Consider the following 26343-nt stretch of genomic DNA (forward strand, 5'->3'; position numbering starts at 1 on the left):
AAGTTCCCTGCTCTTTGGAAAATAATTGCTCACTCTCGACTGCTCATTTGTTGAATACTACATCTTCAGTCTGTCCTGTACTCGAAATCATTACCATACCCCTTGCCTGTAATTTAATAGGGAATTCATATATGCACTTCTGCTGTGTTCCTTACTGAATTAATACATATGTTTTGCACACTTGACCTAAGCTTCTGGTTTATGATTCCTTTCACACTTTAGATTACTGAGGTTCTGGACTTCCCTGGCATTTTTTCATGGCTTCCTGCAATACTCTCTGCTGCACTCTATCTGAACCTTATTTCCTGCACAACATTTACTCTGAGTTAGGATCTGTTTGTACATTTTTCCATGGGAATATCATATACAGCCAGATACCTAGTACAGCATATCTGAGTGAATCACATTGATAAATTCAGACATACAAGGTAAGAATTTGCAGAGAGGTTCTGTAAGCCTACGAAAGTATTCAGTTTGGTTGAAGAGAAAGACAGAAGCTCAAGCAGCAGCAAAAGAGACACGGTTAGTTGCTTGTCAGGGAGACACCTGCTGCTGCATATTCAGCTTGGGACAAATGACATTGGAAATAAAAGGTCAGAGCACTTGAAGTTGTGGATTAATCAATTAACAATTAGACTGAAAGGCACAAAAAGCACAAGTGATATTTTCTGGCATATTATAAATTATCATAATAAGTTATCTTATAGTCCCCAGGACAGATTTCACACAGAAATGAAATGCTACTTTAATGAGGAAAAGAAAGCATGCAAACAATAATAACTGGAAGATAATATGAATCTTTAAAAAAGTAACCATACACATGAAAAATACAATACAAGCACTTAACAGTTAAAGAATTCGGGATACTTCATCATTACACAGAATAACTGGAAAGTGTTGGAATACTGTTTCACAATATTAAATAATGTGAATTAGTAGCTTTCTTTGAAGAGCACGTTGTGCTGGAAAACTGCCAACATAACAAAATTAACTAATAATGATTACTGGAAATTCAAAGAAGAATGCTTCAGCATAGAACAGTAATGCTTAATCTGCAAGGTAAATAAATGTAAACTAAGAAATAAAAATACACTCACAACAGATGGCCTTCAAACAGCTAAATGATAAATCAGGAAAAATATACATTATAAACAAAATATAAGAAAGTTGAAAATACAAGCAGATAAGGACAAGAAAACTAAAATACCAACTAATAGTATTTAAAACACACAGAGAGTACAGAAAAAGGGAATTGTTTTTTTTGTTGGGTTTTTTTAAGAGAGAAGGTAAAAATAAAATAAAATGCCAAGATACTAGAAAATAACATTAAAAACGTTAGCAGAAATGAGTAGACATTCAGCTTACCACCTATGTATATTCACCAGAGCTGCTGGTTGAAGCAAAAACTATACCTACACGGCAGACTTGCCAAAACTCTACGTGGTTTTTAGAGAAAATTAACCCTCAAAACATCATCTCCCCACAGGATCAGAGTTCAAATTTATATTATATATATAAAAAATTAAGCATAATTAAAATTTTCATCAAATGACAACGAGATTCAGTTGCAGATGCTAGTGTAGACCTAAGTTTTGAAATAAAATTATCCCTTTCTCACATAGTTTGTGAAATACGTAGCCTAAATTTTGTATATATACTGTATATGTATATATATGTATATAAACTCTGTATTATGTAAAAAATTACAATTAACATTCCATTTTTGTAATGCAAAACTGCTCAATGTATCCCATGTAAAATCATACAAGAAAAGGAGTAATTATTATAAAGAGCGTGAGAGCTGAACAAGATATTTCGTAATGAAATATGAGCAGAAAATACTTGGAAACTCCAAAATCAAGATAGATTTATGGATTCTGCAGGTGAAAACCATTCAAACACAGTAAAAATATTACAGTTTCTGCTGAGCTGAGATTCTATCTTTCTCTCAATATTAATCCAAACTAAAACCCAACGAGTGGTTTCTGAGTGCTCAGAATTTAGTATATGTTATATCTTGTATACTGAGCTGAGATTTCCTCAATGTATTAAGGACATAAAATTAAAATATTTCCCTGTAATATAATTTATTTGATGATGCTTTACCTAAAATTTCACAGTTTACAAAACAAGTTTTCTTTAGCCTTACTTCTAACCTCGAAACCCTTCCTCTGAAGGAGTCCTAACGGTTTCCACCTTCATTTCAAAAATATACATGTAAAATGTTAAGAACGAACACCAGCAGATCGCAAAGACCCTCAGACAATGGAAAAATATCGTGACCCAAGCCTAGGGATGAACTCAAGGTTCTCAGAACAGCAACTGACCAGAAGACAGTAGAAAACCACTCCAACTACACAGGTTCAGAACAATGAAGATTAACACACGGGACAAGCACACACTGAACCTGCACAGGATAAGTACACACTAATTACATAAGCAATGGTAACTGATTAGCCTACACCTTAACAGAGGTGATTTGATTAGTCTATACAACTACATTGTAATATATGTTATATATAACATATGTTATAAAAAAATGCCCTGTCTTCCTCAATATCAATGTCCCCAAGCATTAGGCTGGGGCATCGTATGTGCATTGCTTAAGAAAAAATCCTTTCTAATTCTACATTTTGCCTGTGTCTCTGTCTTCAGTCAGTGTTGGACCCCTAAGGCACAAGTGTGGGTTTGAGCCCAGCAGAAACAGAGGTGCTCTAGGGGGTTTGAGGGCCTCTAGAGGGGAGGTGGATTTGAGTCCCACCAGAACTCCTGTTGCATTAGTGGGCTGGAGTCCTACTAAAAGGGAAGTGAGTCCCATGGAAATTCCCCTAACATAAGCTTATAAACCTGTTATATCTATTACACTCACATGATCACTCGCTCTTTCCTATTACTCATTATAATCCGTGTAAAACACCTGCCTCCTTGAACAGTAGTATTTATATTCTTTCTCTGCTTTCTTACATATTTCCCTTAGCCTGAATAGCTTGAATATGCCTTGCCATAAGAAGTGAAAAATAACTTTTTGTCGGTGAATATAATTTGTGTTCATGAGTAATATTATGCATCACGTTAAACATCCCATCAACAGAAATCATGTACTTAAAAATAAAAACCCCAGACCTTATTAAGCCTATTTTGGAATGTGAAACCGAAGTACCTGCAAGCTCATTGGGTGTTTTTTTCATTTTTATGATTAATATATGTGTTTACTTCTAAAGGACAAATGAAAAAACCTCATGATGTTTTATCTAAGAAAGAAGATTATTAATTTAAACCAAGATTTGGAAGATAATTTCTCTTATCTAATTAACTTATATAAAATAATATTTCATCAAACTATACAACCAGATGAAAGACAAGAGTTCTATCCAGGCAGCTTAAATTATCCATTTAAAAGTACAGAAAAATTAGGAACACACACACAAAAAAAAAACCCAACCCTGTTATGAAGGCACTGTTGGCAAAATTATTATTTTCGTTCTTAATGGCTGAAGTTTCTCAGTTGTTCTTCACATTACAGTTTCTCACAGTAATCCCTATTTTTTCCGGTTTCTCATACAAACATGAGAGGTGACAGGAATAATAAAAAACAAGTAATTGGAAAACAGCATAATTCCATAAGAAAACAGTTATGCTTACTTGCATAAACAAGGATCAGCATTTGGAGAAGTCTTAGTATACTTCATTAAGAGAGGAATTTATCTACTCACATTTACTGAGATCAATTTAAAGAAAAAATTAAGATGAGCACTCAATGAATGCTGCAGCAAGTGCAGTACAAATGTAATTTTGTAAAGACAGACTGTAATCTCACAGCTGCTTCAAGCAAGACCTAAGTGTGAGACAACACCAAAAGGCAGATGCCTGGGCTTGTATTCCGGGCCCTTTTCTGATTTTTATTAGAGCTTCTGACAGTTTCTACGGTATCCCCATGCCTCTAGCTGCTGCTCCATCAATGAAAGGGTGTCCCACAGATCTTAGATCTGCCAGCACTACGTGGATGCCTTGGACAGCTTAAGGAAGGTCAAGCGGCACCAGACCCTTATGTGTAGGCTTCTGGCTTAATCCACAGCACTTCAAATTCCCATCACAGCCACTAAAGATCTAATCAATACAGGTGATGGAGTCTAAAGAGCAATTCAGCTGACCAAGTTCTAGAAAAGCGTTTTGTGTTCCTGAATATGTCTACTGCATAAGAGATACCTTGTATAGCCAAACTATCCTCAGATGGGCTGCTCTAGAAAAGGACAGATGTCCTCTGTCATATTTGCTGCCTTATGCAGACATGCTTGAGATCATGGAGCATCTAACCTGAATGACTCCATTGGACACAGCTTTAGAACTTAAGTTAAATTTCTTTCTCAGCTCTGGTATGATTGTTTTCAGTAGATCTCTATGGGCTAAAACAGAAGCCTACATATCTAGCGCTCTAATAGGCACCTTTTACCAAAACATTCATTTATGCATTTGATCCTGAGTTTAGTCTCTCACAGTCTGTCTTCCCCTCTGAGGTACAACATTCTAATCCATGGAACAGTGCTCTGGATTAATTTGATTTTATGAGGCCTGACATAAGATGTCAAATAGGTTCTAAAAATATATTGGAAATAAAGGATTTCCTATCAAAATCCTCCATCCTTTTTGAGAACATCTGTAATTATTAGTATCTTGTTTATGTAGTAACACTGAGAGTAAGGGTAGGCACTGTCAACAAATTACTTTTCACATCTATTACACATGCTGCCCTTGTTTAAGAAAAACTATCACATTGTTTACCTTCTCAAATTCCATACTTTCACAAACTTTTTTAATGAGTCAAAATTAACAAGTTTGCCATAATATTAACTCAGTGAAGAATTTGACATGCAGAGAAGGCAGACATCAAAATTATATTTTAATATTATATATAAAGTATATTTTACTTATATAAAGTATATTTTACTTTATGTATGTTAATGAACATAAATTGAAGATAGTAGTTCTCTAAATAAAGAAAATCTGCCTGGGATTACCAGGCGTTTAGAATACTAGCATTTATATGGGGAAAAATAGAAGGCATATTTAATGTGCTCAACACAGATGCTCAACAGATGCTGGTGGAAGGATATCTTATTCTAAAATTGATTCTTTTTGAGACAAGAAAAGTGTTAACATTAGACTTGAAAATTATTTTGCAGAGCCTGACATGTATTTTAATATACTGTGAGTAGTATCTGTTCTAAAGAGCTAAAAAATAATACCACAAGTATGGAGAATTAAGACAGAGAGAATAGCATCAAAATGAAATTATTATTTTTTTCTCTAACAAGAGCCCTTCACTTGTTTATTCAAGTAAAGAAAAATGTAAAATATGTGTATCATTGCCTGGTATCTCACAATTGACATGACACAGTAGCAAGGGCAGAAGTATTTCTAAGATAGCTGATAAAAAACTTGTTTCTAGAATTATTTTATTTTATTAAAGTCAAAATGTTCCATGACAACAACAAAACTTTACAAAAGTCTTCAAAAGGAAAATCTCTTAAGACCTCAGACCGAATGGGGGTCAACATATGATCCTAAACTCAACATCTGATCTTAAAGTTTTAATTTCATCTTCACTTCTTTTAATTAAAATGTCGAATAGATTTTGTTTCCTTTTCCTATGTAGTGTACTATGGTGGTTTGACCCTGGCTGAATGCTGGGTGCCCACCAAAGCCACTCTATCCCTCACCTCCTCAACCAGACAAGGAAGAGAAAATGATAATGAAAGACCTGTGGGTTGAGATAAGGCCAGGGACATCACTCCGCAATTACTATCATAGGCAAAACAGACTCAACTTGGGGAATTTAGCTTAAATTATTACCATTCAAATCAGAAAGAACACCCTCCCCCTACCCCTCTCTTCTTCCAAGGTCGAACTTAATTCCCAATTTCTCTACCTCCCCCCAGGCAGTGCAGGGGAACAGGAAGTGGGGTTTGGTCAGCTCATCACACATTGTTTCTGCTGCTTCTTCCTCCATGCTCCAGCAGGGTGTCCCTCCCATGGGAGACCATGAATTTCTCCAACTTGAGTCCTTCCCACAGGCTGCATTTCTTGACATACTCCTCCAGCATGGGTCCCTGGCCTGGTTTCAGCTGGGATGGAGTTCATTATCTTCTTAGGAGCTGGTGCTGTGCTGTGATTTGGTTTTGATATGAGACTTTTCAGTTTGCCTTGTTAGCGAAAACATTGGAGGAGCACAAGGAATTGGGAGGGGACAGAGCCAGGTCAGCTGAGGCAACTAGCCAAAGGGTTATTCCACATCATGAGATGTCATGCCTGGTATATATACCTGGGTGGTTGGCTGGGGCGGGCAGATCATTGCCTGGGGACAGGCTGGGCATCTGTCAGCAGGCGGTGAGCAGTTGCATTGTGCATCATGTCTTCCTTTCTTCCTTTCCCTCTGGATTTTAATCTTTCCCTCTTCTTTTTATTAGAACTGTTATTGTCATCACTGTTATTATTGTTCTTTCATTTTTATTCTGTTTTGATTATTAAATTGTTCTTATCTCAACCCTCAAGTTTTACCTTCCTTTCGAACTCTCTTTCCTGCCCCTCTGGGTGAGGGGGAGTGAGTAAGAAGCTGTGTGGGGCTTAATTACCAGCTGGGGTTAAACCACGATAGTCCCTTTCACAGAGTCCTTCAGGAACAGACTGCTTCAGCAGTGTCCCCCACAGGGCCACAAATCCTGCTAGCAAACCTGCTTCAGCACAGGCTTCCTACAGGTCACAGCCTCCTTTGGGCATCCACCTGCTCCAGCACGGAGCTCTCCACAGGCTGCAGGTGGGTATCTGCTCCACCGTTAACCTCCATGGGCTGCAGGGGCCCAGCCTGCCTCACCATGGCCTTCACCACAGGCTTCAGGGGCATCTCTGCTCTGGTGCCTGGAGCACCTCCTGCCCCTCCTTCTGCACCAACCTTGGTGTCTGCAGAGTTGTTTCTCTCACATGGTCTCACTCCTCTCTTCTGCTGGTGCAGATTTCCACCCTCCCCCTCCCCACCTTCTTAACATGCTATACCAGAAGTGGTATCACCATTGCTGATAGGCATGGCTTTGGCCAGTGGAGGATCCATCTCAGAGCTGGCTGGCATTGGCTCCATTGGACATGGGGGAAGCTTCTGGCAGCTCCTCACAGAAGCCACCCCTGTAGCCCGCCCACTACAAAAACCTTGCCATGCAAACCCAAAACAATAAGAGAAATACACTTATCATAACTGATCGAAAAACTCCTGACAAAATAATTTCTAATGCAAAAATGTTTTTTTTTATAATAACTTCCTTGAACCAAAGGCAGCAAGTCACTAGAAGGAATACTTCTTCATGAAGAATACATCCATAAATGATGGAGCTACCTGGATTTTAGTTCCCCCTCCCCCAAATATCTAACAACATTTTCTTGAATTACCCAGACAGTGGGGTAAAAAGTGGGGTAAAATACTGAATGAAAATTGGGGCAAAGAAATCAGATTCCTTAACTGGCAAAATCCAATTTAAAATGTTTTCATAGGGAAATCTCTCCTATATTTGCTGTGCTAGTGAATATTTCTCTTCCAATTGCAGCTCTAGAGACCACTGTCTTTTTCCAGCAAGAATTCATTATCATTCAGTTGTCAAAGGGGAGGAATCACTGAACTCATTTTTCACTTTTGGTATTTACCTTTTATTTAAAAGGAAACTACTAATTCTTTGGAGACCAGTATGAGAATGATGGCATATGTGAACACTGAGTAAAAAAGTCAAAGAAAGAAGAAATATGGGTAAACTATAAGAAAGGAGACTGAAAACACACAAAGCCTGACATAAAGGCTTCAGGCTCTGTCCACACTGCAGAATTTCAACCCTGAGATTGACATGATATGTGGAGCTCAGTTCAGAACCGTCTTCATTTCAGTTACACTTTTGAGTCCAAGTAGTTATGTAAAGTGACTATGCACAGATTTAAACAGTTTATTTAAAAAATTAGATTCTGTTTGGTACTTTTCATCTTTATATAAATAGTGGATCTTCCTTTCTACATACATAGTATACTAAAATTCTCCTTTTTATTTATTCTTGAATTACAAATTCTACGAACTACCTTTGCAAAGATACACACTGCAGCATAGTATCCTTTTTTCTGAACTTAAGTGACTGACAGCTAAAATATAACAAGAAGGTAAAAATAAAATAATTTTCAAAAATATTTTTCAAATACATGTAATTACTATGACAACTTTCAGAACTCTGTCTTTATTCTGTTCTCTATTTTAATTAGAAACTCAGTCTGAAAGGTGTAGGCAGAATAATTTTACCTTCCAAAAGATATAGTAATTGAGTTTAATAAACTACTTTATACAAAATAAAACCTCTTTGACACTTTAAAAAATATTTTCTAAGGCAAAAGACTGAAAGTCTAAGCTAATGAGCCATGTGAAGTATTAACTACATCAAATGTGTTAGCTGTCTATCTGGAATTCTCTGATTTCCTGTGCATCAGTTCTGAGGTCTGAAGTGTTGCTGGCTAATAAAATGTACCAATAACATGCATGTAAATAAAGGGCACAGATGCATAAATAAATTGCATGTGTTCAATAGATAAAAACAGAGAAAACATTAAGCGAAAATTTCAACAATTGATAAACAGAGAGGCACTAGTAAAAGTTATGATCCAGGTTAAGAAGTTAGGCTACATCTTCTGTGATACACTAACAGAGTATCTAAACATTTTTAATTCCTAAGTAAACATCATTGCAAAAGGCAAAATAAATTGTAAGTCCGGATATATGTTATCTATAGGAAAAAGAAGCACGTGTTCCATTCTGTGTTACCAAGAGGAAAGGATTGGAAAAGCTCCTGTTCCACGTACTTAATACTGCAACTAATTGATAGACATTTTATTTCAAGATTACCTTAGTGAAAAGCTTAGGAGGACATACTAGTGCTGGCTCAAGAAAGCTTTATGCTAAATAACAAAACCATATAAAATGTGATTTTTCTTTGCTTCTGAAAAATTATATAAGAAATGCTTCCACAATATCTACCCCAATCATGGAAATTTAGTTCCAGATGATGATACCACCTAACAACCATCACATCTAAGAGCTATGCATACCTATGCATTGATACATATGTGAAAATACACATCTATAGAGATGGACAGAGAATCTAGCTAAATATCTGTTTGCTTTCTATGTATGTGTGCTAGGTATAATACATACACACATTGAAAGATAATATAAATATAATACTTCCATGCATTCTTCTTAAAAGTGTGAAGATAGGCATAATCAACATCTGCTGTAACAGCAATAGCAGATTATTATTTACTAGGAAAGCACAAAGATAACAACCCTCCTAGTAATACGCATATTTTGATTAGAACATTTTCTGCCCATCTGCTGAAATCTTAAAGTGAAACAATATTAGTGAATATTTGTCTTCAAGCTATTCATTCAGTTTCTGCCATCATTAGGAGGTTTCACTTGAATTAACTATAAAATAGTCTCCCCTTCCTCCTATTTTAAATGACGGCAATGTGCAGAACATGTTTTATTTTGTTCTTTGATCAAATGTCTCTATATCAAGCAATTCACCCAAATATGTGCAAAAAGGGAGAATGACATAATTTTCAAATTGAAATGTTTCTAAGAGATTGAATTCAACTGTCATGACCAAATGGAAAAGTATGCTTTGAAGGACACAAAATTATGCCTGCCTTACTCATTTTCAAGTAATAGCAATGGTATCTCTTTGACACACATCGCATTATCTAGCTCCTTTAGTATATGTTGATATTTTTGTCTTACTGCTTGCACTTTATTGTTAATGTTTCAAGAAATATGTTCCTCTTCATTGTGTATATCAAATAATTTTTTACACTACATACACAGAAATTTTTCTACAACAAAGTCTCATATCCACTATAAGAAGACCTGATTATTGATTAATGCAGATTTATGTTTTGTCACAAAAAAAAAAAAATTTGTTCTCAGAAATAAATTCTGAATACTACCTATTCCATATTTTGACTTAGGCATATGCCACAGAAGGGCTAAACCAGTTTGGCAGAAACAAACCCCGACTACAGGCAAAACAGAGATGTAAAATAGTCTTCATTTAACACACCAATTCTACACTAAATAAATAATTGATGTGAATTTACTTGCATTACTTCTTTAAACATCTGCATTTTCCAATACAGTACTTTGCATTTTCCAATACAGTACTTATACTATCATAAAAGTTTTATAATTTGTATAGACAGAATCAAAATCTAAATGGATATTAGAAAGCTTCCAAAAGTTAACTTACATGATCAATTAGTTCACGAACCATTCCATTCCACTGTCCGCTAGCATCTTCCTGGGCTCCATATTTTCCATCTTCCACCAGCCTAATCTCATAGGAAAATCCAAGGATAGTAGACAGCTCCCTGAGGAGGTCGATGCAATAACCTTCAAATCGATCGTTTCCATACAAGGGTTTGTCAGACTTCTTGAACATAACATATGGCTCTTCCTGTAATCATTAAAAAAGCAGAATAGATAATGAGTGCCCCTACACCTTTCTTTTCTTTTAACCTTTAAGTAGTACACTGCCATGAAACCACTCTGTGTACAAAGAGCTAAAGTGAAAAGTAGAATCCTTTTAGCTTTTGGTTATAGCTGTCTCAAGTCCTTATTTATCTTCAAAATGAAGTTAGTCAAAAGACCCTCCTTCTCATTTTTGTTTGAAAAAATTACACCCTAACCACAGACATATCTTCAAGGGATTCATATAAATGCTAAATTTAAATGTGCTCCTTAGCAGTTACATTTCACATTGATATCAAATGCATTGTTTTGATGGATATTGTAAGCTTCTTAAAATGCAGTAACAATGTGCTTTGGCAACTGAAAAAAGTAATTAAAACTCCAAACATCAATCAAATTCTTTAAGAATTGGGTTTTACACTTTTCTTTACACAAGTGTTTTAATGGTTTTCAGAATGTTTTGCTCAGTAAAGTACAGAAAACCCACGGGCTGAGGCCAAGTCAGTGAAAGCACCTACTGCTTTGTTTCAAGTTATAGGCTGCCACTTACAAGACTGCAGTAGAACCAGAAACAAGTTAACTCAAAAAGAAAATCCTATGATATACATTCCATGAAAACTGGATTTATTCCCTTTAAACATTTCTTTTCTTATAATTTAAACAACAATTGACTTTTTTGTATAAAGTAGTGTACAAACAAAACAGCAAACAAATTAAAATGATTGGCAGAATATTCATAATTATGGGAAAAAACATTTAGCAAAATATGTAAGATTTTTACATCTGTTTCTCAATATACTATAGCCTTCCTTAAAGACAAAGCTGAAGGGAGAAAGATAAAAAACAATTGGTAGAGTTTTCCAGTACAATATGGCACCAATATTTGAATTGTATTTTATAGGTTAAACACACAACTCAGTCTTTGCTCACATTTTAGACAAGCTTTTTTTCATTTTTACCATAATAAAAAGATAAGCACCAAGTAAAGTAAGACAAATGACAGTAAATGCAATTACTGTACCGAGTACAAATCTCAATGAATAATCAGATAAACTCTCCAGGGTAACTTAACAAAATTCATATAGCCCTAAATGTCCACATCAGCACCCAGCGGGGTTAAAGGCACTTCATTCTACAGGCAGCTTTAATTAGGATTTTTTAGCATTCCTGATGTAAACATCTGTCTTGAGGTATCACATGATTTAAGCACCATATCTGCATAAAACTGGAACTTTAACCAAAAATGCAAAGGAGAAAGCAGGGAGATCTCTTCCTTTCAAAGGAAGTGTGTTCAGAATATATCTGTTCACCCGCTGCTTCTTAAAAAATATTTTCTGAGTAAAACAAACTACTGAATCAAGACTGCTGAGATTCTATTTTAATATACATCTATTAAAATTAATAAGGTCATGGCCGTATTTTTAAAAGTACACCACTGATCTTCATACAATTAACAGTGAATGTATCATTAAATAAATTGTCCAGAGAAGCTACTAGGATGCTTTGACAGAAACTTTTCAAACAGTAGATAGGCCAATGACTCCAGGAGAACTCTTCTAGATGTAGTACTGACAAGAACAAAGGCTTGACTGAAAACATGAAAGCTGAAAGTGATTTAAATGACAAGAATCATTGAATAACACTTGTGAAGCAGAGACAGTGACAGAACAACTATGTATTGAAAACAGTGTTAATAAACTCAACAATTGATACTAAATACCTCATAGACAACAACTGTAAGGAAAACAGTTTTTCAGGTAAAATAAGAATTCCTTAAAGAAAGCACTCTACTGGCCAAGCAGAAGCTATACTAAGACAAAAGACAGTGTAGAAAAAAGAAACAACAAGACTCAAACATGAATTCTTCAATGAACTGAAACTCAGAAAATGAAGTTCAGAGGAAGTGAAAAGACAGAAAAGCAAACACACACAAATAAAACTTATACGGGAACAAATGTAAAAATGCCAAATTTTGTACAACTGGCAATATTAAGGATATAAAGTGACATTCTAGAAGGAAGAATAAAAGAAAATTCTAGAAACTAGTTCATCGTTTGCCCAAAACAAACAAAAACCCATGAAATGACATTACAAAGAATCAGTTTGATGATTTTCATGTGCCTATCCTCTCTGAAAAAGGTAACGTGGCTCAAATAATATATAGCATTAAAACAAGAAACACATGTAAAAGCATTTAGGCTAAAGTACAGAAAGACAACTTCAGTGAGTCATCAAACTTTAAGTATTTTTGGGAGGTTTGGACCTGAAGAATTCACAGAAGAACCAGTTTTAGCAATTTTCAATCCATTAGTAATTACCTTTAAGAATTCATGGAAGCTTCAAGGAGAGTGTAAAAGGCTTATCTTTAAACTCTTCCCAATAGAAGAAACTTCACCAATTGGACAAAGGAGGGCTATGAAATTGTAAGCTGATTAATGCAACTTTGAGAAAAACAGTATTTTTATCCTAAGCAAATTATAAAACTGTTTAATTTGTGAGAATCTAAAGCTAAAAGAATACAGAGAAGGGAAGAAGTTGAGGAAAGCCATCACATCATGTTATAAGCAAAGTCATCCTGTTGTCCCTAAAAGTATGAACAAAATCTGACTGTCCAGAATGTGCACTTCATTGAAAGAGATTCATTATCAATCTGGAGAGTTACAATAAGTGATATTTCTTTATAGAGTACTTTTAAATCTTTCTCCTTTTTATTAAACAGAAAAGATGACAATTGGATGTGTATTCACTCTACAATGGGGTAGGATCAGAATTCAAAATGGTAAGTTTCAGAAAATTGAAGAGTAATTAAAAATAATGGTATTCAAAAAGCATTAGGGGATATTTCCATACTTCGGATGAATAATAAATTGCAGAAATTCAGCAGGAAAAGAGCTGATTAGGTAACAACTCTATCAAATTAAGTTCTAGATATTTTAGGGGATCATGTACTGGACTCAACAATACCACACCATTAACTGAGGAAAAAAGCCCTGACCTACTTGGATCTGCCTTAAGTCGTAGTCCAGAACTGGAGGACCTACAGCGGTCCCTTCCCATCTAAATTACTCTATCATTTTTTGGTTTTGACACTACTAATGTTTCAGTTACTGTATTCCATTCAGTTTTGAATAGTGCAGTTCAGGAGAAACATGAACCAAGGTCTACAAAATAGGAAGAGTGAAAGAATATACGTTGTTTCTCTTAAGAAAGAACAGACTGAGAGGGAAGAGGTAAAAGCCTTCAACACATACAAAGTTGTTGCAAACAGGAGCCAGAAAAGTTATTTTCTGTAGAGGGCAGAGAAATTACAGACCCTAAACTCTGGCAAAAGAAATAAAGGTTAGAAATTAGGAGACACTTTATAATAGTAAGTATATGTAAGTGCCACAGTAGATTATCTAGAATTTGGACTTTTGCTAGAAGAAAAAGCTATGCTCAATCACTTCTTCCAAAAAATGCCAAGGAAACAGCTACCTGTGGCAACTGTTTCTGATGTGAAAAAAACATTCACCATCCAGAAAGTGAAATCATGACAACTGAAAAATTGTCCATTTCAGCTGTGAGGTTCTGCAATTTTGGAATTTTCCCAAACATCTGGAAGTTCTTTAACAACAGCAGTTAATTCAAATACATTACCCCACATTAAACTGAGATTAAATATTGAATAAAATTGTTTAGCTACACTTTAAATCCTAAGATTTATTTCTGAAGATGAGAAAATCCCTGTTTCAGATGTACAAAGACTCAGACTTGTGCTTCCTGAGTATAATATTCTATATATGCCTCTGTAAGCATTATGAAATTCCTATGTAGCTTGGAATGCTAATGTACACAGATCTCTCAGTTGTTCAGATATTTACGGTCACACATCCCCCAGTCTATATGGAATCTTGACAAGATTCTTGACAATAGTTTTGTTTCTATCTTTCATTCCAAACAATCCTGAACTATGAGGGCAGAATTTAAATATGTGCCATATCATGGAGGCAGAATAATTGCCAATTCATGTTTTTATGTCTGCTTTAAAGGACAGCACAATTTCTTAACTGAGCCATCCAGCTCATCCACACATTCTTGCATAGTTTCCTGTAAGAACATTACAGTAATCCTCAATCATATTATGTGTTCTACAGATGCTTTTTTACATTTTGTTAAAAATTTTCAAACACTTTCTGGAATTCATAGCTGCAGCTCCACACTCTTTGATAATTCTTTACTCTGACCAGCTGGGATCAGGGCTACAATAGCCTTTATGCTACTATTTAATAATTATAATATTTTGTTATGGAGAAAAAGCTTTTTCTGAGGAGACTAATCAATGAGCTATTAATATTCTTGTAATACTTCCACAATCCTTACATTAAGTCATCCTTCTGAAAAGCAAAGTGTTAAAATCTTTCTAGGTATCTACTCAGTATATATTTGTGATTCTTTCCAATGTATCATTTTTTTTTTTCTTTCTTTTTTAAAACACTGACACATTTTCCTACATCAACCTGTAAGGACAAAAATATCTGGGTGTTTTTTGTTGTTTGGTTTTTTTTTTTTCCCAATAACACAACTATTGGGTAAACAGTAACAAGAAAGAGATATTGTGCAAAGATTTTGGTAAGACAGACTCAAGAAAATAGTGTATATTTTAACATTTTAAAGGAAAGCTTTGTGAAAGAATAATGAAAATCATAGCTTTAAGAAATAAATTTACCCTGACAAACCCTGTTAGGAGCAATTATTTACTTAATTCCATCAACAGGTCAGCTTGCTACAACACTTTAAGATCAAAATAGTCATTTAATATCTCGTGAGACTAAAATTTCTTCAATGACATTCAATACAGAAAAGCCCCACCCCAAGCCAGATAAGTACTAAAAGTGAGAACACAGATAAAGTAGTAAATATAAGCAATAATTTTTCTGAGAAAATTTACTGCAAATACAGTAAACTAAAACTACTGCAAATAAAGATGTGGTCACAATGAAGAATAAAGTAGCACATAGATTAAAAAATATATCTTTAAATAGAAAATAAATCCTTGGAAATTATTTATTCAGTATGAAAAAAAAATTACAAAACTTGTTCAAGAATAATATGACCCCCAAGTGACAGATGACTGCTGTTTTCATGAACTTAATCACTGTGATTCTTTCCAGTGACAGTGAAGTCAAAATAATCAGATGATAGTAACTTATCATATGCTATTATCAGAGGTGGTAGCACCAGTCTGGATGTGAAAAAGAGGGTACATTAAGGAGTAGAGAGATTACATAAAGTCTTTATTTTATATAAATAGCTTTCTGAAATCCAAAAATCAAGTAAGATAAAAATTGGACAGATTTCAAAAAGAAACAACAAGGAGAAGTTGTTTCAATTGTATTGTGTTAAAGACCAGATTAAACAATCAAAATGTTTTCTTCTGATTGTATGTTTGTATTGTTTTTTTCATAATAAATTTCTAAGTTGCATCATTTCTATGATACACAGCAAGTATACCATCTCCAAAGACTTTTCTCATTAGGGATGTTAATATAACAATTTTCCATTACACATTTTCATGTGTTCTACCTGCAAAATTTATCTGTATTTCTTTTTAATGCATAAGTTGCATCGCAAACTTAAAAGCTTCCCTACACAATAAAAATTGTCTTATGTTTCTACGTGTTGAATTAATATTGTACTTTTACAGACTTGTTTCATTGTTTAAAATGGACAACTAACACAAATGAAAACCCACTTATTCTATACAAATGTGGGCATGTAGAAAATTTGCTAATACAGTTTTTTGTATTTGGTTCTCTTGATCTATACATTTTCTTTTGGATTTGGACAAGAAATTCTTACTTTAATTGTTCTTCTGAGCTGTACTATATTTCAACTACAAAGATATTACTCAAAATTACAAAAATAAATTTTAAATTTCAAATTATTCTAATTTTAATTTTTATGGAGAGTTATCAAATACATGGATTGTTCATTAATACTTTCAAAATGGACATATGCATTTTGTAAATACTTTAGAACTTTCATATTACTATCAGCATTGAAAAAATCAAAACAAAAGAAAACGGAGTGATGATGATGAAAAGAGGAAAACCACCTTCAAAATATGCTGCTGTTAGAACAGAGAATTTTGATCATTAGCTTCAGTTCACCAAGGATACTGAAGTTAAAAGGGTGCCATATCTAATTAGCATCTATGTCAGATGTAACGAATACACAGTAGGGTTTCACAGTTGGCAGTCCAAATTCAAGTGGGAGAGGTGAAGCAATCCACTAGGTACAATCATCAAAACAATGTAATATATTAGACATATCAATAGTCATTTAAGCCAGTATATTCTAATAGGAGAAACTAAGGCCAGACACAAAAAACCACCCAAGTTGCCTTCCTCCACTGTACTACCTATAGTAGAAATTAATTATGAATACCCTTATTTGACATCTTTTATGATATTTCCTGGAAGGTTCCCTAGTATTTTGTGACCTTTTGAGTCACAAAATGTGTAATCATAACTATGCTTTGATAAATCACAGCCTCAAGAACTCAGCCACAGTTGTTCTTTCCTGCAGTTTCACTCCTCATTTTGTCAGGCTCCTAAAACAAAGTTTTCTTTATTCCCACCCCATGTAGTTTTAACTTTGCCTTGACTTTAAATTAATTCACCTGCATCCCAAGAACATGTACTAGGTTTCCACTCCAGTAAGGCAAAACAGATTTGAGTGGATGCCTATTTCAAGCAAAATAACTTGACTCAATAAACCACAGAACATGAAAGTATTAGACTACCACAACACTGCGGACTCTTCTAATCTATTTTCAGCTGAACTGAATCATACTGTCTTCATGATATGTGAAGAATAGCAAAGACATTGTTACTTTTTACCATAATGGAAAGCAAAACATTCTTTCCTTGTGATGTGTCTTAAGTTTTTAAAGACTGTGAGGAAAATCAAACAAACAAAAAAATGCAAACGCAAGACAAGCAATAAATACAGCAAGCATCTTCCTAGTCTGATGGCCTTTACTGTTAAGTGCAAATCCTGGAGTTATAAACTGATCCTTGCCACTATGTAAATGTGTAGGTTTATTACTAACATTTTATTAAAAGAGAATTGAAACACTAGAGAATTATTTCAGAGCAGTTGTTTGGGATGATGTTGTAAACCTGGAACACAAAGAAAGTGCTTCTCAGTCTTTATCCAGAGATATGAATAAATGGCCTGCCTTCCTTCTGCTTCCACCAAGCAGGAGAAAAGTAGTTTTATTGACCTTTTTCTACTGAGTCAAACTTTAACTTGTGCTGATCCCACTGTACTCATTCATACACTATGAATCCATTCAAACCTCATAATTTTTTTCTAATAAGCATCACTTTTATGTTTGAAATACAAACAAGCACTGTGGCCCAGAACATCTCTGAATACCTTGCAAGTCTGAAGGCCTCTAAGGTTATTAGAAGCACACAGACATCATGTTGGATCTCGGGATAAGAGTGATTTTCAGCTTCAACTCTCCATTAATTAAACTCCGTATTTTGAGCACCGTAAACTATAAAGCAAGTTAATTTACCTTTCTCAGCAGAAAAGTTCCTGAAACACATTAAAGTAGGTTTCTTTACATTTCTTCTACATTTTCAAGAATCACAGTCAGTTTACAGTCTGCACTGGTGGCTGAAGACAGAGGAGTGGAATTGAGGCACAAGGGAAATGAAGTTCAGGAAGGACAGAGTCTGGATATTGAAATGGGTATGAGAAACCTGGGAGAGGCATTTAGGCACACACTGACCATGACAAGAAAGTATATAAAAGGTGGGTAAGAAAAATACTAAAATTGGAAAGTAAGGACTTGCATATTCCTTTAGTTTCTGAAGAAAATATAATCACATCTGAGTAAACTAAAAACAGGAAACCATCAAGTTTACAGATTTTCTGCTAGACAAAAACAGATTTGATTATTCTGTGGCAGTACATAAATTTCAAAAATATTTTATGAGAGAAAAATAATTATTTAGGGCTGTAACATTAGCAGGAACCAAATATTATTATTATCTCTAAATGCAGGTATTGCTTGAATCATCCTAGAATGATGTAATGGTAACTACAAGAAAATGCCTGCATCAGTATCTTTCCTCAAAATATACCATAAAAACAAAAATTTAAAAAAATTACAAATCAGCAATTCTGTGTACAAGAGATGAGTGACCCATCTTTACAAAGACAAAAAAATAAAGGTTTTTTTTTTGGATATATTAATTTAAAATTTGGCCGTTAAAAACTCATGCTGTCAATATCTTTTGGTTCCAAAAGAAATGAAGAGAAAGTATGCAATATAAAAAGTGGCATACCTGAAAAAAAAATTAAAAAATCAAAGATGCTAAGAAATTGGGCTTTTCTTGATTTTATATCTTTATTTTGAATACAAGATGGAATTTATACAACATCAGATTTCTACCCATTTGAAAAAGCAGCATTTATTAACAAAATACAGTGTAGTGATATTACATTTTGAAACTGTTTTGAAAATCCACTCTATCTTCTAAAATATTCAAAGCATTTTTTTCAGTGAATTATAGTATAAAATGCAATTTCATATTTCAAAAGTGAAGTAACAAAAAACTCCTAAATTTGAGATTATCACACACTTTTCATAACTTTCGCCCATTTCTTGAAAAAAAATTGACAACTGTGAGTTCTTTCAGAACATTGATATAAGTGGATACAGAAAAGTACGTAAGAGCTATAAGGAAAGGAAAGCAACATTTATTTCAGCAGAACAGGACAAATGAACTTGTATCATACGTACAGGCTGGTTTGCGCTCTAGCATAAATAAACAAACACTATGCACATACATTTATAAATATGAAAATTTAATTCCAGATTTAAACAGCTTCCACAGTAATGCTAGAATATGTACAAGAAAAAAATATTCGGATACTTATACCTGTGATCAAAAGAAAAAAAATAAAATCAGAGTTCTGATAGCTTGCATAACAAAGTCAATTTAGGAGGACCAAATTATAAGAAATCCTTATAATGAACTTGAAAGGATTTTTGTTGGTTGTTTGTTGTTTTTTTTTAAAAAATAGAATGTAGAATTTCAATTGTAGAAGGAATTCTGAAGTTTCAATGCAGATGGCATTAAAATAAAATAAAATAATAGTGTCAAAAAGATTGAGATATCCAAAGTTGCTATGGTTATAAAAGATACAAAAAATCTATCTTTTATTATTATTTTTCAAATGTTTCCCCCCATAAAAATCTGACTATCGCTTCACTACACATGTTCAGCTGGCAATTTGGGCTGCTACGGGACCAGAACTTGGAAACCAGACATGCTTCTGCACGAAAACTACATGCCAGTATACTTCTGAGAAGTGATGAAGTCCTGGCAACCCTGACCCCTTTTTAGAATAGAGCTACTGATTTGCTCATAAACCAAGGAATAATCTTTCAGATGGTTAGCTATAGCATGAACTATGAAGAGCCTGAGATAGAAAAGACCACATAGTTTCATCCTTACTTGCAGTAGATGAATTTATGAATTGCAGTTCACTTATTATTAATTTGCCTATCAATATATTTTCATCTTTGTTAGACTCAGCCACCACTGGAAAAGCAGAGTATACTCCCAGTTGTAAAGATCTTAATGATTACAATATAAAGGAGGAAAAAGGTATCGTTCAGAATTTCAGAAGACAGAATGAAAAATAAAGACTGGGATCTCTAAAAAAGAAGTGAGTGTTAAAGCAAACTGCAGAGAATACTGATCAAGACTCCACAGCTGGCAGTATACAATAGACTACTGCAGAGAATTGTTAAAGTGAAAACAACAGCATAGAAAAATTATGTAGAGAGCTTGAATGAGCTGCCTTCTTTTAAAGCAGTATTTTCTAGACTGAATATTCAGTAATATGCTTTCTGTCCAACAGAAATTTATTTATTAAGCACAAAAAGATAGAACTACAAAAACAGGCTAGTACATGTGCTTTCTGCACCACAACAATTTTTGGTTCATTTCATTATTGAGTACTACTCTTACAATGCTGTCATAGCTGAAAAGAGTTATTGCAATTACCAAAACCTTCACTGAACAATAACTGAAGTATAAAAGGCAGTTACAAGTGAGCAACTTGTAACATCAATTTAAAGTCCTCATATTTCTTTTATTTATTAGTTTATGTAGATATGTGCAATGAAGACAGATGTTTATGCATCACCACTAAACAAAAATTATCCCTTAAGAGAAAGGGTATTCTTGGTTATAGAAAGCAGCTGCTATTATAAATCTCAGGAATCTACTTTTGTGAGCTTTATCAGTCCAAAATCAGTTCTCATTCACAGCACTGCTATTTACATTTGTGCAGCTTACCTTTCAAACAAAATGATGTAAATGTAAGTATCACTATACAAAATCAATATGATATATACAGTATATGACCTCAGATCTCATCAATAGATAGATGTTAAAACATAAATAAGCTTGAAAACCCCAAATTATTAGAGTGTTTTCTATGTAATCTTGCAGAGATTGATCCTTGTCACAGTATTGTTAGCACTGATCTGGAATCAAGTATACAATGATTGCTAATGAAGTGTGCAGATGATAAAAAGGCTGGTTGAGTACTGAGCAATGAAGGGAACTGGTCACTAATAGAAATAAGATTATACTCTGGAAAGCAGTGATTCTAGGAAGCAAATAGAAAAAAATGTGAAATATAGTTATATATCAGTGGAATGTTCCAAGAAAAATCCTAGGCAGGATATCCACATAAAATGTAACAGGAGTATAGGGGCAGTAAACTGGAATTACTAAGAAGCAGTACTTGGTAATCCAGTAGTTCTTGTATATACAAAAGTTGAAAACTTGTGAAGAGCAGTGGGAAGATAAAAGACATACGAATACCCTAGAAAAACATGCTTTTCCTTTAAGAGACTATAAGATGTCCATTTACATTTTATTAAAAGGAACCCAAGAGATTATATGTTTATAAACGGTAATTAACAGTACAAGGGATTGTTGTGGTAAAATTATGCTGGCCTTAGCATAAGAACTTATGTCTGAAAGAGTGAGTCATTCATGTTCCACTTATATATCAGGTATGTATTTTTAAATTAGTGGAATCAGTGAAATAAAGTAATTCAGAAGATTTTATATAATTTATAAATCTTCAAATAAAACCAGACCTTACAAGTAACAAAAAAGTTACCCACTGGACAAAATTATATGGCTTATGTTATATAAAAGGTTAGAAGCACACTGGCATATGTATCTATGTACCTAAGAAAATCCATTCTAGCCTGAAATATCAAAATATATGTTGGTATATAAACCTTATTAAAGAATAAAAGAATAAAAGTAAAAAAGAATATTTTTTTTTAATATATGCGAATTCACAATAACACTGGCAGCAGACAAACACAGCAGACACACTTTCAAAAAGTTTTTCATTTGTGTTGAAATTCAAATTACTATTCCAAAATTATAGTGTGGAAATCAGTGAACATCAATTTTACATAATTAAATATATGTAACTATAAGTAAAAAATACCTCATTCACCACTGTGAATTTGTCAACAATGGAAATGAAAAAGAAGTTACTTAAAATGTTTCTTCTGATCTAGTTCAAATGATAGCTTAATTAAATTTCTGTATGATCAAAAATTTCAACTTAATAATTAAGTAATAACGATGATGAAAATAAATGTTAAATATGTTGTACTTTCCTTCGAGGTAATATCATGGTGTTAAGATTAACAAATGAAAGCAATAAATTTTCCTGGCTAATAGCCCAAACACTTAAACAAACACCTTTTGCCCTCTCATATGGTGCTGAACTAAACAGCTTTGTGAAGGAACCAAACAATTTAGCCAATAATAAGGAAAGTGAAAATATTAATCAACGAATATAATTCTAAAATCATGATAACTTACTTACAATTTAGATGAGAACAAATATCCATGGCTAGCTTGGCAACTGGAATTCATTCATGACAGAGTAATTTCTAAGTGTAACATATACTACAGACTGTTCATTACTGTTGTAATTAGTATATCATATTCTATTAGCTTTCCTGCACAACTGTATTTCTGGAAAAGCAAATATAATTGCTTACCAAGATGGTGGTAACAATTAAAGAGCGATTGGACAGGGAATCTGTGATGTTTGCTGGTTTTCCTTTCTGAGTCTCTGTCATGTTAAGGCCACTCAATGGATCCCAAGTTCCAACCTACAAAACAATAAATTACAGTGTAAGATTTCCATATCCACATCTAGAAAAGAACATTATAAGGGAAACCAGATTGTTACAGGAAAAAAAAAAAAAAGGTAATATTTATTATAAATCCTGTTATATTATTGGCTGTCATTACATTTAAAGACTGCTTGTTTAAAATATGATTCACAATACCTCAAAGTGTATTTCATGAAGTGTGACATTAAGTGGAAAAATGTTGCACAGAATGTCTGAAGCTACTCTGAATACCTAATTTTCAATTTAACTTTCATTCTCTAAGATAAACCACATCTGAAGACAACTTAGCACTTATGTTGAAATTCATTTGCAGAGCAGAGAGCGTTGTCTCTACAGGATTTACCCTTTTCTGTAATCAGATAGAAGAGCAGAGCAAAAAGATGTTTTGGGGAAAATGTAACGGAAAAAGCTGAAAGTGGGTTAAGTGTAATAACTTAATTGATTTACAGACATTTTATACCTTGAAATTCTTATTCCAGTAAAGTCAAGAGGATTTTTATCTAAGTAAGGAGGTCCAGGATTATGCTTTAAGGTTCAAGTCAAGGACATCTCACATACTAAACAATAAGTAATGGGGCTTATGATTACATCATTTATCTGCAATTTCATCACTATACAACTAAAATGGGCAAGCGGTAAGTACAATAATCTATTTTTTCACATCAGAATATTTGTATTACTGCCTAAAAAAAACCCCAAAAATGTTTCTTTTTTTGGTTTTAGGCAGGATTTTATATATAATTTCAAATGTTAAAAAATATACATAATATAATGTAAAGATCTTAAAAGTTTTTTCCAACCTCAAAGAGTCTATGATTCTATAATATTGTAAAACTAAATCTAGCCAGAAAATTTTAAATTCTGTGAGTTTTGGCTATATATATGTATGTTTGTATGTATTCAAGTACATATAAACACATATATATATATATATATATTTTAAAAATTTTCAACTGATTCCTGAGAAACTGTTTGTATAGTTTTAAGTGATTTGTTGCAGTATGGCTGCCAAGTAAGTTCAGGATGCAGTGTGGTACGGGTTAAATAAAAAGTTTCATTTCTGAAACTGAGAATACAGCAGAGCATGAATCAACAGAAGTTGTAATAAAGAAAAGTCAAATTTGTTCCTTTTCTGCAATTTTCTGTTCCACAGAAATAAATATTTTATCTTTCTTCTGTTCCAAGAAGTCACTCCTTTGAATGGCTGTGATTCTTGAATTTTGGCAATTCAGTAGCTTGTAAACCGATGAAAGAATCATGAAGGGGCAAAAGGACAACGTGTGTCTCAGAAATATAATTGGAAAATAACATCTAATACATCATTTCAAAGTACTGAAACAAACCTCTACCAAAAAAAAACTTTTTTTCATTTACTCTTTTAATACTGTTTCATTTGGTGACCTGAAAGTATTTTTAGGAAACCCAAAATGTTCAGCCTTGCAGTTTGTCCACAATTAAGAAACTAAACAGATTAAGAACTTTTAGTTGCAATGTTCTGTTAATTATGGCAATCATAGTATTTCAAAGAAATACTGGACTAGAATAAAGCAACAAGGAATGACAAAGACCAGAACTTGAGCCTGTCCCTGCTATTTTTTCACATAATTGAAGCTGGACTAATCTCTATAAGATTCAACTTCAGGTACACAAGTAGCAGAAAAATTTCTAAGGGACCATCATAATCTTATTTGATCAATTTCAAATGCTAAAATCATTTAATCATGTACTTCATTCAAGTTCTCAATTCAAATTTATTTATTTGATATATTGATAAAATATATTGATAAAAGCTAATACATAGTTAGTAAAACACTTCCTCCCTTTTTAACGTAGCCACAGCCACAAGCAAATGTATTAGCTGTTAGAGTTTGGGGTTTATCTAACTACATCCATATAGACTTATAAGAATTATCAACAGCATTACTTTAAAAAGGAACTTCTTCCTTGATAAATTATCGCAATATATTTATAGATGAGGTTAATTGTACTTGTATTGCTATTTTTATGAACCAGAAATCTAAGAAATGGAACAAAAGTTATATGTTCCAAATAAGACATTATTATCTTTATTAATGAGCTCAAACTGAATGACATGCCACAGATTCTGATATACTACTGATATATATAGCTCCTAAATCACACTTCTTCCAGTGAAAACTGCATAAACAGTGCAGCAAATTCATTCTTTTCTATTTTTTTAAGCAGTGTTTTAGTTTTAAAGTAGTCTTTTGATTAGAATAGAATTGCTACTGTGTTTTTCAATAGAAAAGTTTAAATACTAAATATGTAGAAAAAGCAAATCAAGGTAGCCTACTACATATAACTGCAATTCAAACAATTTACTTCTACTGCATTACATTTATTTCCAACAAACTTCCCAGTTTTCCTAAAAAGTGAAACAAATTGATACTCTAATATACACCTTAGAGAGAATATTCACACTGCAAATACAGTCACAGGGAGGCTGTTAAGCCCTTTACCCCCTATTCTTTTATTCAGGTCCCCTAAATGGCTAGACTTTTCTGGAGTGAGCATGCCAATTTGAACACATTAACACTTATCCATAGCACAGGACCCAGACCAGGAGTTCCCACAAAGCTGACACTGTGCTCCACAGGGAGACAAAGAATCTCTGTGATACAAAGAATTAGCTTAGTCAAGAATCAGATTATTCAAGTTCAAACAATCCCAACAAAAGCTACTAAAAGACTCATCATCAAATATCATAGAATATTCTGTAACATAACAATCAGGGTGCTCTTCAAGAACATGGAATACAGTTTCCCAACTACACTTCAGTAATTAAATACTTGCATCCAAGCTTCCATGTATTTAACTGTTAGGTAACTATCCAATTACTTCAGTCCTGCAGAAGATTTGGGCAGACATTTCCATTATTTCATTGTTGCTTTAACAAACCACAATTATTTTTTAGTTGGGTTTGGGGTAGGGGATGGGGGGTGTTGGTGATTTGGTAATTTAAAAAAAAATAAATCTGGTTTTAATTTGCAATGCCTTAATTAAATTGCATCATCTATTCTAAGACAATGGTGGCAAGGCAACATAACTTCTTTACATAACTGGATGGAACAAGTTCTAAACCTGTAAACCTGTAATTAGTAAGTCCTATCAGACTTACTAATAGGAAACGAACAGTAAATTAATCTTTTCCATTTTGTTGGAGATTATGACCACTGAGACAGTCATTACTGAAAGATAGATAAAGAGCAAAACTAGGAAATATGTGCTGAAAATCTGACTGTAGAGTCATCATTTTCTCAGAATCTGTATTGATTAGAAAATTGCCAGTGTCTATGAAGACATCATCTCTTTAGAGTCTTTTATTATTAGTTTGCCATGCAGTTTTAACCAGGTACACCCTGAGGTTTCCAAATGGCTAATCAGTCCTATACCACTGAAGAAAAATTCTTAAATAACACTCATAATACTGACTACTCTATAATAGTACATTTTCAAAACTAAATCTTACTAGAAGTGTTTAAAAATCAGTCATTACCAAAAGACAGAAATCAGCAAATAATGAAGTTTGGTG

At 33.6% G+C, this 26343-nt stretch overlaps 1 protein-coding gene across 1 annotated transcript in view; it reads right to left on the reverse strand.

The window, feature by feature from the left end:
• GRIK2 (glutamate ionotropic receptor kainate type subunit 2) overlaps positions 1-26343 on the reverse strand; it is a 416307-nt gene that overhangs the window by 156713 nt on the left and 233251 nt on the right. The window contains exons 10-11 of the mRNA XM_055714896.1: positions 22653-22766; positions 10320-10526 (exon numbers count right to left, since the gene is read on the reverse strand). Of these exons, the coding sequence (XP_055570871.1) occupies positions 10320-10526; positions 22653-22766 (321 nt within the window). The remainder of the gene's footprint in view (positions 1-10319; positions 10527-22652; positions 22767-26343) is intronic.

The sequence above is a fragment of the Falco cherrug genome, chromosome 6 (assembly GCF_023634085.1).
Source record: "Falco cherrug isolate bFalChe1 chromosome 6, bFalChe1.pri, whole genome shotgun sequence".
Taxonomy (NCBI): Eukaryota; Metazoa; Chordata; class Aves; order Falconiformes; family Falconidae; genus Falco; species Falco cherrug.